Genomic DNA, 13,215 nt, shown 5'->3' on the forward strand with positions numbered 1-13,215 from the left:
TTATCATAAATTGGCAAGATTTTACTAATAGAACACTAATTGAAAAGACAAGCACATCATTATAACATATATAAACTCCATTGTTGGATATTAATGTCTTACCCAACAGAATCTTAACCTATCCTTGGAATCCTCCAAGAGAAAGTCTACCACCTTCTTCAAGTTCTGCTGCAAGAAAAATTAGAGATCCCATAAGGCAATCAATCAGGTTACTGTTGCCAGAAACAAGAATGAGAATATATACTCCTTGTGCAGATATAACAGCAGCCACATCCAAGTATAATCAATAGCTATTCGTAACAACATAGCTACATTGAATTCATAGACACAAGGCAATAACAAAGACAATTATTGAAATTTCATAGACTAATACCTTTGAATTTCATATTATGGATAGTGTTACAGATGAGGATCTAATAAATTACCCCAGCCTTGTCAAATTAGACATGTTTACAAGTTACAGGGTACTGAATACAACACTGGAGAAAACCAAAAGAATATTTTACAACAGATTCAATCAAGGAGAAAAAAAACCTCATAATCCACAAAAAGATGAGTGAATTGATAGAGATAATTACCTAGTTCTTGATGACCAAATGCCCACATCAAATCTATCAAAGCAGAACTGCAGAAATTCATCGCAGAAAGGACGTTTGAAGACTGAATTTACAACGGAAAAGTGTCAAACATAAATATGAAATCAATCAAAATAAGTAGATAACACAAATTAAGGTGATGAATAAGTGAGATTAGGTAAAATTCTTTAACCTGCTTTCGTTGCCACCCTTGTATCCGGCTTATATCGATGACTATAACCCACGACTATGTCAACCAATATCCCATTCACATCAAGGACAAGAAGCTTTCTTCTAGAATTTGGCACAACTCCTTTTAATGACAATGGCAAAGCTTGCTGTTTCACAGGATTGTCACACATAGGCACATTTTCTAAATGGTTATTTTTTTGAAGCACTAATCTTATCGACTGGAACACCAGATCCAGACATGATATTTGGGATACTCAAAGAAGTCTCTACCAAAGAACTGATTGGCATCACTTGTGTAGAGGAATCAGCTACATCTCCTTCCAAGGGTTCTTCAATAGTTGCGGATTTAGAACGCTTCTTTTTTTTCTTCTTCACCTTCTTTTTTAATTGGCCATCTATGAGCACATTCTCCAAATCATTATTATTAGAAGTGCTCAACTTCAAATCAACTGGATCACCAGATACAGACACAATATTTGGATTGCTAATAGAAGTCTCTACCACAGAACAGATAGGAGTCCCCAATTTTGAGACATCAGTTACCTCTACCTCCATGGTTTCTTCACAAGATGCAGCAGGTCTCTTCTTTTTTACGCTTCTTTTACTTTCTTTTGAACTGGCTGGTCACGCATAAGTACATCCTCCAAATCATTATTTTTGGAAGCACTTGTCTCCATTTCAACTGGAACTCCAGATAAAGACAAGGTATTTGCATCACTCAAAGAAGTATCTAGCAGAACTGATTTGAATCCCCTGTTTTGAGGAATCAGCTGCCTCTTCTTTCATTGGTTCTTCACAAGATGCACTTGTTTCCATTTCAGAGCGCTTTCTTTTATTCTTCTTTGCCTGCTTTTTTTTATTCTTCTTCTTTACCTGCTTTATCACTGGATCTTCATCCATGAGGACATTTTGCAAATCATTATTATTATTGGAAGCACTCATCTTCACATCAGCTGGAATATCAGATACAGACACAATATCTGGATTGCTCAAGGAAGTCTCCAAAGAACAGACAGGGGTATCCAGTTTCAAATCATTACATACTTCTCCCTTCCTGGTTTCTTCACACGAAGCATCAGGGCCCTTTTTTTTACGCCTTATCCTAAACTTCTTTTTGACTGGATGGTCATGCATGAGCACATTCTCCAAACCATTATTTCTGGTGGCACTCATCTCCATATCTACTGGAATGCTAGAAACATTCACAATATTTGGCTTACTCAATGAAGTGTCTACCACAGAACAGAATTCCACGCCCTGTTTTGAGGCATCAATTACCTCTTCTCTCGTAGGTTCTTCACAAGATATAGGCTGCCTTTTTTACTCTTCTTCCTACAATAGGTTTTTATTGATGGTGTCAACTCTACAGTTTCATCTTTACCTTCCTGACCCGAATCAATGGGTGCTTCAGCATTGGCTTCGTGTACTAATATCGTCCGATCACTAGCCGATGGAGAAATAAGGTGCTTTCCACCTGAATATGTTGAGCCCAACTCCAGAGCATCTTGACTACTAGCAGGAGTAGCAGCTGCCCCTCTGAACTATCTACTGCAACACTGTCTGCTGCTAATATCTCTTCATTTTGGTTAGTATGACTAGGTTGTAAAGCACATTTTACAGTATCAGCTTCATTTTTCATCCCCACAATCACAGTATTTGAACCAACACCGCCATTGGCATGCTGTTCAAGCTGCAAACCTTGAGTAACCACTTTTTCATGCATTTGAGGTGTAATCAGCTTGGAGTCATAATGTTCACAAGAGCGAGGGTTCACTGAAGTTTCTTCACATGTCCGCTGTTGGCCATTCACGTGATACACAGGCTTCTCATACCTATAAGAACGACGATCTGGATACTGAAATTGCGCAACATTGCGGGACCTACCTCCATATAAGTCAATCCGAGAATCACATCTACTAAACTTCCGGCTATGGAAATCATCTTGTAAGTTGATGGGAGACCTACTCCTGCTTCTTTGCCTTTTGAATGGCCGACTCCATAAACTAACATTCTCATGTCCTTTAGCAGAATTGCAAAAACTCCTATTTTTTTCTCCGGAAACTTCACAACTGAGCCCATCAACACGTCGCATGTCAAACCAACCATCAGATGCTTTTAGACTACTTTCACCTAACGAACTTTGATAGTTCTTGAAACCAGCAGGATCTTGAGCCGTCGTTGTATTGGCGTATTGATTTGCCACACCAAAATAACCAGAATCTCGAGCAGCTTCTGCGTTTGGTTTTTCATTCCAGTTGTAGGTAGAAGTAGCATATTCATGGAATCCATGGAGATATCTACACAGTTCTCCACGGGTACATCTACCCTTCGTAAACTGAAGGCAAACCTCTCGTATTGGCTTGTCACAACCAAAATTACCAGCCAACCTGTTTTCTGCCTCTCATAAGACGAACTTTTTCTTGCATTTACATCCATTTCTTCTCTGCTACCAGCCAACTGCACACCATCCTTTGTCAACCATGCTTTGTTTTGCTCACAGAAAGCATGTGTGTCACGACATGGTTGGTTTACATAATTATTGTGATCGTGACTTTGAGATATCCTGAAATTGGTAGCTATACTGCCATCAACGAAATGAGGAGATCTCGAAGTTCCAGAAACTACTTGACGTTGTTCAGCACTCCATGAATCAGACCTTGGTCTATCATACACAGTAACAGGGTGCAAATGTAAACAAGATGATCCACGATAACATCTTCCCCTGAGGTAATTTCGGCAGGGTGATTTTTCCCTGGACTCCCTCGAAAAAGCACCAGTTCTCAAAAGATTATGCATATTTTCTCTGTCATGCTCTTGAGATGTCCTCAAAGTGACATCTCGACTTCTTTCGCCAGAACCAGGGTAATTAAAAGTTTCTGTAATTCCTTGATGTTGAGTATTCAAATCATGTCTGGAACTGGCATATGTATTAACTGGGTGCCAACGTTTGCATGATGCTCCAAAATCACATTTGCCTCTGAGGAAATGCTGACAAGGAGATCTGCTCCTGCATTCTCTTGAAAAAGACATGATCGTTGAATTATTTTCCTTATTTGCTTCAACATGTTCCAGAGAAATCCTTCCAAAGTTGTCTCTATTCCTTCCATCAAAACCAGGATCTCTTACTGCTCTGTCTACTTGCTGCTGCTCTACTCTCGAATTATGAAAACTGGGCATTTCAGGGTGCAAATATGGGCAAGATACTCCACGGTAGCACCTTCCACTCTGAAATCTACGGCAAGGAGACCTGCGACCTCTTGATGAAAATTTAGCTGTGGAACCAGCTTCTTCATTTGTTCTATATAATTGTGAGTTTCCAACGGTTGAAACATCACCCAACTTTTCTGGCTCATTCTGACAGAACCTAGATCTATCATGTTCATCAGATTCAGAGTGTAAAAATCTACAAAATGCTCCACGAGTACAGTTGCCTCGTAAGTTGTCACGACATAAAGGCATTTGAACCTTATCATGTCTTAATTGATCGCCACTAATTCTCCTGGGGCACCATCGTTCTTCTGGATCCCGTTCCAAATGAGCACCGTTGCTGCTTACTGTACCATTAGGTTGTGTATGGAGTTGGCTGATATGCTGCTCCTGATACAAAGGTCTTTCGGAAACAGTTTGCTCCATTCTAGATCTCACTTAACGGCCACAAGTCTAATGCTTGCTCGGTTTCAAGAAGAGGGTATTTATCCAGCATTCTATTTTGCTTAAATTTCCAGCCCAAACTTGGTGAATTTCTCCACCTTTTAATTACAGTTGCTTGAGTCTGGAAGAATATCAAGTTACCACCATACAATCTCTATCCAAACAAAGAAACATGAAACAAAGTGTAATTAGGAAGGGAAATACGGTGAGATTTTCAGATCATTTGTATAAGAATATATTTGAAGATAATCCTAAAGAGGGATAGAATAAGGTTAAAAATGTCAATGAAGCCACTACAAATAAAAGTTGTATAAGCATTCAGATCAATTGATGTATAATGTACAGAGATCAGAAGCAGCCAAATTAGGACTAATCAAGAGTTCTACTACTAAAAAGACAAACAAAGAAAAATATAAGCAAATGTAGGAGCATGCAAAAGCAATCTGAACCTTCAGGGTGGAGAATGCCTTCTCCATTATTTAAGTCCCAATATTACAGAAGCAAACCAATTTTAAGTACAAACATTTGGCTATGGATAACAATAGCAAAACCTGGGGTACATAGATAATTTCACCTAAAGTACACATGTTGCATTCTTAACACTTCGGACAAGTATGGTTACTTTGGTCAGTCAGATACAATATTATATGAAAACATGTACGATTTTGCCTTGGAAGAACACATTAGAATTTGGTACCTAGACTCTAAATTGCACCTAAAAAACCAATGTTGCAGTCTTCACGCTTTGAGATTAATAAGTTTACTTAGGGAGTTAAACACCATAATTTACAATGAAAGTTAAAAAACACACGGATATTCCATATGTACAAACACTTAGCTGAGGATGATAATGCTAAAACCTTTATACAATTCGAGTACTCATATCGCATTGCCACACTCTTCAAACTTTGATTTGGGTATGTTACTTGAGAGTTGAGAAGTTACACCTTAATTTACAACAGAAACATAAATATTACGGAAGATAGCTGTGTGACTGTCCAATTCTCCGACAATACAAAGATGTTGGATCAGGGGTGGTAACAACCTAACAAATTAAGTAGAGATTGATTGGGGTAGTACTGTAGCAGATATAGCTCAGCTCAACTTACTTCATAGTCAAAATTGAAATTTCAAGCTCAACTCAATCTGAAATTGAAATTGATTTTAACCTGAGCTCAAGACGAGCTCCACTAACAAAACACAAGTAAAATAATATACTTGCTTAATTTACAATATTTCTAACTTATTTGCCAAAATTTTGCGATTCTTATAGTTTCGTGTCAAAATCAACATTGTTAATCATACATCATAGCTTATCTATTCCATGTAATCCATATATTTAAGCCAGTTTCATCTTTCATGAGCTTTTATGCCAAACTCAGCTTTCATTATAGCTCAACTATTCCATATAATTTATGTATTTAAGCTAGTTCGCGAGCTTTTATGCCAAGCTCGGCAATGCCTAGCACATCACATTATGGACCCAAGCCAAGCTTTAACCAAATCGAGCTCAGATCGATTACTAGTACATAAAATTAAGCTCGTAATTATCCTTAAATTTATTACTAATTGAATTCTAATCAAATCTAATATATCTAAACATTGAGGAATGCTACAGTTTTCTGTTCATCTATCTTTAATTGATCAAACATGACCTTCCTTCAAAAATCCCAATCTATAAATAAATGTAAATCAAACTCACAAATTCGCATATTTACAAATTCACAAATGCAATGACATAACCTAAACAAATTTAAATAAACCTAGAAAATGAAATCAGCAGAATATAACATAGTATATACTAAGATTCGAATCCATACCAAAAGTTCAGGACCACAAAATCAAAATATCCGCAATTTTTCTCCCCCAATTTCAAAATTTCCAGAAATCATCAAACCAATTGAAAAATAACCAATCAAATAAAGAGAAAGAAATAGCGTACCAAAATCAATTGAATCTTCAAATCATCGAAGCACTTGAAGACGAAAATCGAGGAAAGAAAATTAAGAGATTAATGAATAAAATTAGGGATTAAAGGACTGATTGAGGGTTTTGGTGATGTCAATCAGCCATTGAAGAGGGAAGAAAAGCTTGAAAGGGGAACACGAAAGTACGGGGTTTTGGTTAAGGATACGGCTTATGGTTAACCCTAGTAATGTTCATACATTCTTAGACAAACGTTTAGACAAAAGCCCAAACTCTTTTGCTTACTAGTTGCTGCATTTTGGATTCTTTTGGTAACAAGTTGAATTTGATAAATTCCGATTCTATATTCGACTCGTTTACTGTACCCTCCGTATGTATGTATGTTGCTAAAAAATTTATATGTGTCGGGTTTATAGTTTTTACGTTAAGGCTTTAAGGGAGTGTTTGGTTTATAAAGGAGAAAGGGAAATAGAAAGCAACTCACAATTTAAATTTCTCCTAAGTTGGTTTTTAAAAAGTTGTGGGAAGAGGACTATTCAAAAATAATAATAAAAAAGAAAGAGGAAAGAGAAACAAACTAATCCATGCTTCCTTCATCTCTTTTTGTTACTTACATAGTGTATTTCTTTGGTATGTCCTTTCAAGATTTTTCTTATTATATAATTGGGTAAACTTACAACCCACTTGCTTTCTCCCTCTATTACCTCATCAAATAATCTTGTACACAATTTTTACTTTATTTTCTAATAATAAAGTTAACTTTGCTCTATGAAACAATAAAAATGGAACAGAGAGAATATACCAACATATCATCTTTTGTTTAGAGTATTTTTGCCTTCTTGTTTACTTACAAACCATTAAAATTTGAGATGTTATCCGACTTTTCTTATCCACTCCATTGCCAAATAAATACCTCAGTTTTTATAAACGACAAATTATATAAATGCCCAATTTTCAATTTAAAATTCTTTCATTACGGAGTATTATATTATTGTTTATCTATTTCCTAATGGTCCTCTAGTCCCATATTATATTATTTCACTCTATTAATTAGAGTTTTTTTAATAGGTAGTAATGCCTCACTTGTGTATATTTTTAATCAATTAAAACTTGTGTAAGACAACTATGTGTACACCTTAATGGAGCATGTATTTTCAAACGGTAGTAGTATTTCTTTATTACACAATTATGCTCCGTCTAACTTTTTTTTTTTCCCCCTTTTGTCTCTCTTATTATTTTCACTTTTTATAATAAAATTTATAAAAATAAATTAAAAGAAGCTACATACACATTGATTAAAGATACTAAAAAGTGTAACAATATAGTACTATTAACCCTTTAATTAAGTTATTTTTCTTTAAAGAATTCCTAAATGACACTAAATTTCATTAGATAAAGTCATACGACATTTATAATTGACAATTCACGATAATGAAACAAATTTAACAAAATCAAACAAGAATTAAGCTGGGAAGGGCTAAGAATCCAAATACATAAATATAACAATTCAGCATATTCTCGATTCGTTGTCTCATACAAAAAGCTTTTTGAGTGGATCCATCATCGCTTCGCAATTTTGTGAGAAAGTTAATTCTTGTCCTAATTCTGTAGCCTGAATTCGAGCCATAATCAATCGTAGCCTCGCACACCGGAGACCAAATTAAACACAACTAAATCCTTGTTATTTGAAGGAGTCCGAAAAAACCTTGTCTTTCGAAAGAGATAGACCTTTCTTTCGAGGGAGACATTATTATTGTAACCTAAAAACCAAAAAATTTAAAAGAAAATAATATTGGTGCTTTCCACCGTTGAAATCCGATGTAAGCCCTTCAAATTTGACATGGAGGTTAGAGTTTAGGAGAGAGGAGAGAGAGAGTGGGCTAGGGTTAATAATTGACACAATTTCCTTCTAATTAAGTTGTAACTAGTTTTTGGGCAAAGGCGATGCCCCAGATTATTACATGGAACTGTTCAGTAATATATGTTGTAATTTATGATTCAATTTTCTTCTAATTAAATTTGTTGTTCATAATGTCATATGTTATATATTAATACTAGTTTTGGCCTCGTGCAATGCACGGATTTATAAAGTATAATTTATTAATAATAATAGTCAATCGATATAGAGTTAATTAACTTAAATAACTTATGTAACATTTTTTTCTTAAATTTAAATTTATTAATGTCTATCCTTTAAATTCTTATGTGTTACAAATATATATAAATAAAATTTATTAAGAGAATTTTAATTTTGTTAATAGAATTTTTATTTTACTTTTAAAAAAGCATTTTGGAGGGAAATTTTTTCTTAAAATTATGCCAAGTGTCCCATCCGGTGATTACTTTAGTATATAGTATAAAAGATAGATTTTGTATTCAAAAGATCACATAAAAAATCACATAGCTTGGTGGTAAGATAATAAGATAATTAGTTCTAGAATTAGAGATTTTGAGTTCAAATCTAATCTAGACTATATACATAATTAACAGGCTAAACAATCTTCTGAGGTCCAACTCTAGACAATCTTCTGACAAGAACCCCTGTCAAAGATCTCAAAATACCTAAAATCTAGAACTCAGTTTCATGCTCCTTAAGAATACATTTGTAAGACCAAGGCTGGCAAAATATTGTCCTCCACATGGAGTGTACTTGCCAAAATATAACTTAAAATTCCAAGATTTCAGATTGAGTCATAAAGCTGATGGGAAACCGCATCTATTTTCAGGAGTTCTGTAATGGATTGGCTAATTAAATTAAATGACAATGCTCAATTTAGAAGGACTGCTTCTCTATTAATTTGGACAGGGATAACAAGGGAGTAGCTTGAGGCTACCACTCTCTAAGAGTCCAAACCACTTGAGGTCGCTACTCTACAAGGATTGCCTTACAAATTTCTGGATACCTTCTACATGCTAAGATTACTACTCTTATACTAAGTTCCCTACATGTTCAAGATGACCTTAGGATTAAACATGTGACTTCTTAGCACAAATTAGGAAACATCAAGAAAAACATAATATAAGTAGACTGCTTCCCTTCCTTCTCTTCTTCTTTAATCAATCTGTCTTCTACTTAATTAGAGGCTTGTGTTCTTGGCTGTTGTGATTTGCTCGGCTGCTGTGAATTGTTGTTGTTGCTGCCTTGGTTTGACCTTCCTCCTAGCATAGACCCGCATAGGCTGTGGCTGACTTAAATCCATCACAAGTTCTTCTACAAGCTTCTTTAAAACAGCTGATGAATCCACGTTATCCTCTGCAGCCTTGAGATTTGAATCAGGCACACTCCCTGATCTACTTTCAGCAGAACGGAGGGCCTCATTTAGCTGTTGTTCTAAGCCCTCAATTTTATCCTAAAGAGAAAAATATAGTTGCAGTAATATTATGATTTCAGAAATAAGAAAATTGTTATTTTAAACCTCAAAAGTCAAAAGCATTATTTAAACAAAAAATCTTGTAAGTGACTGCTTTCACAGCAGAAAATAAAATAAACATATAAGAGCCATAGATTCTTCATTCTGCCTTTATTATGCGATAACAAACACTAGAAATGTAGAGGAAAGATAGGAGAGCGAATTTTGTTCAGGTCTTCTATCACTACTGCTTAGGGAAAGATATGGACATGAATATGCATGAAGATGACAATAATCTCCAAAGACCAATAATTCACATGCAATTAGTTCAAGAAACCAACAGCTTAAAGAGAAAAACATAGTTTGACATGAATATGCATGATAATGACTATAATCTCCAAAGACCAATAATTCACTTGCAAGCAATACACCATGAAGCTCATATGTATGGTTTGCATATCAATGAGCTAATCTATAAAGAGCACGTGATGAGCTATGAATACTCGACTATTTCTGCAGTTTCCAAAATATCATCCTGAGTGCAGGTGAGGAAGCTGCCAAGTGACAGTATCAAATAGAACACACCTGCAGGTTCTGAATCGTTGTATCTCTTTCTCTTATTTGCAACTTTTGTTCTTTCTCTACTTGCAATAATTGAGTAACTTGATTCCTAAGTTGAGCGTTCTGGTCATTCTCAATTTTATGCTTGTCAGCAAGTATTATATTTTCTACCTGCACCAGGATAGGACTCAAACTCTCAGAAAGAATGAGGAAATGAAAGCATAAGCTCAATACAAAAAAATTAATACAATTTTAATTCAATATGCAATATTGTCACACCCCACCCTATATAAAATTACCATTTGAATGTTATGGCAAAAGCATTCACGACAGTCTTAATCAGGGAAAAGCTAACTAACAGGCATTCAGCCTGGCTTGGAATAATATCGAAATGCCTATGAAAGATGATAAAACTAGTTAACGAACAGAATTATCTTTGATAAATTAATGAGCTAGAGTCCATTAAGCAAATCTCAAGACTCAACTAACTTGCACAAACTAAGATCCTTGTAGGGGTACCACGTCAAGTCATGTCAATTTTTGCAACTAGAAACCAGGAAAGCACAAACAGTTTTAAGAGACAGATAAAAAGACCCAAATATTTCAGGCAGCATGCCATTCGACATGACTGAAAGATCCTGGACACGCCTGCATTTGATCAGCTACAATCTGACAAAATATGCATAAATTGTCTAATAAGTTTGTAATTAATTTTTTCATTGCCTAATGTATACAAGGAAAGAATGGTTCCTTACGTTGTAACACAGAACGAGGAATAAAATGTTGGCAGATCCTAAAATTAGGGATGCATTTAAGACAGTAATATAAGTAGCCTGTTCATGGCTTGATAAATAGAACACAAACATTCATAAATTTGTGGATTATTGACAATCAACAAAAACCAAAATTTGACATGAGATCAATTAATTCAAATCTAATGAAAAAGAGTTTCTAAAATGCCGACTCAAATAAAATTTATCATCAATGCTGCAAAAACCCTACATCCATTACTAAGCAATTTTGAGGCATCAGTCACTCTACTACCACGGTTTCTTCACAAGATGTATCAGGTCTCTTTACTTTCTTTTTAGTTGGCTGGTCGCGCATAAGTACATTCTCCAAATCATTATTTTTGGAGGCACTTATCTCCATTTCAACTGGAACTCCAGATAAAGACATGGTATTTGCATCACTCAAAGAAGTATCTAGCCAAGAATTGAATTGCATCCCCTGTTTTGAGGGATCAGCTACCTCTTCTTTCATTGGTTCTTCATAACATGCACTTGTTTCCATTTTAGAGCGCTTTTTTTTATTCTTCTTGTTTGCCTTCTTTTTCACATCAGCTGGAATATCAGATACAGACACAATATCAGAGGTAGAAGTAGCATATTCATGGTATCCATAGAGATATTTGCACAGTTCTCCACGGAAACATCTACCCATCGTAAACTTAAGGCAAACTTGTCGTATTGGCTTGTCGCAACCAACATTACCAGCCAACCTGTTTCCCTGCATCTTATATGACCAACTTCTTGCAGTTACATCCATTCCTTCTCTGCTACCAGCCAACTGCACGCCAACCTTTGTCAACCATGCTTTGTTTTGCTCACAGAAAGCATGTGTGTCACGATATGGTTGGTTTGCATAGTTCTTGTGATCGTGATTTTGAGATGTCAAACTTTTAGTTATTGGAAGAATATCAAGCTGCCACCATACAATCTCTATCCAAAAAAGAAACATGAAACAAAGTGTAATTAGAAAGGGAAAAAAGTGAGATTTTCAGATCATTTGTATAAGAATACATCTGAAGATAATCCTAAAGGAGGCTAGAAATACGGTTAAAAATGTCAATGATGCCACTACAAATAAAATTTGTATAACCATTCAGAATTTCAGATGAATTGATGTATAATGTACAGAGATCAGATGCAGGCATGCAGCTAGGACTAATCAGGAGTTTTACACCTTAATTTACAGTAGAAACACAAGACGAGCTTAGCTATGCCATGTAATGAGGTATATTTAAGCCAGTTTATGAGCTTTTATGCCAAACTTGGCATTCATTATAGCTCCACTATTCCATATAATTGATATATTTAAGCTAGTTTGCTACGCCAAGCTCGGCAATTCATTATACCTTTTCGGCTAATCCGGATTCAGGATCAGTTCTGAGTGGTTAGGTTCCAGTCTCCTTCTAATTGTTGTTGGGAAGGATCGAACGCACGGTCCACCCTACCAAGGGTGGACTGTGTAGTCCCAATCAACATTGGTAATTTAGTTATAGTCAAGTCTAATAAATGAATCAAACTAAAAAATTCGCAAATTCAAAAATGCAATTACATAACCTAAAATAAATTAAAATAAACCTAGAATTGAAAATAACCATCAAATAAATAAATTAAAATCTCATGACCACATAATCAAAAGTTCACAATTTTCCCCCCAATTTCAGAAATCATCAACGAATTGAAAAATAACCATCAAATAAAGAGAGAGAAAGAGCGTACCGAAATCAATTGAATCTTCAAATCATCGAAACAGTTGAAGACGAAAATCGAGAATAAAAAGTAGAGATTAATGAATAAAATGAGGGATAAAAGGAGTAATTGAGGGTTTTGAAGATGTCAATCAGTCATTAAAGGGGAAAGAAAAGCTTGAAAGGGAACAACAGAGACAAGGTTTTGGTTAAGGATACGACTTAACTACTTAAGTATTCTTCTTACTCCCGGTTTTTTTTGAAGTGCCCTATTGTGCCTGTCAAATAAAAAGTGCCCTATTGTGGTGTGCGCGGCATTTATTTTTATTTTTTTATTTTTTTTTTTAAAAAAAAAAAAAAGTAAAATAAGGTACTTTCATTACTTCGTATACAATCCTCTTAGCTCTTCTTTTTTGTACTTAATACGAAGTATAATCCTTATTGATGTTGAAATGACTAAAAGTATCCTATTAGCAAAAGGAGA

At 35.2% G+C, this 13,215-nt stretch overlaps 1 protein-coding gene across 1 annotated transcript; it reads right to left on the bottom strand.

Moving 5' to 3' along the window:
* Positions 1–9,116: 9,116 nt before the first annotated feature.
* Positions 9,117–13,215, bottom strand: LOC110722208. Its single transcript, XM_021901475.1, has 4 exons — positions 12,763–13,215; positions 11,507–11,976; positions 10,280–10,426; positions 9,117–9,694 (listed from the first exon to the last, which is right to left on the bottom strand). The coding sequence occupies exons 2-4, from the start codon at positions 11,801–11,803 to the stop codon at positions 9,422–9,424; spliced, it is 717 nt and encodes a 238-aa protein (XP_021757167.1). The 5' UTR covers positions 11,804–11,976; positions 12,763–13,215; the 3' UTR covers positions 9,117–9,421.

Source organism: Chenopodium quinoa, unplaced genomic scaffold (assembly GCF_001683475.1).
Source record: "Chenopodium quinoa cultivar QQ74 unplaced genomic scaffold, ASM168347v1, whole genome shotgun sequence".
NCBI classification, from domain to species: Eukaryota; Viridiplantae; Streptophyta; class Magnoliopsida; order Caryophyllales; family Amaranthaceae; genus Chenopodium; species Chenopodium quinoa.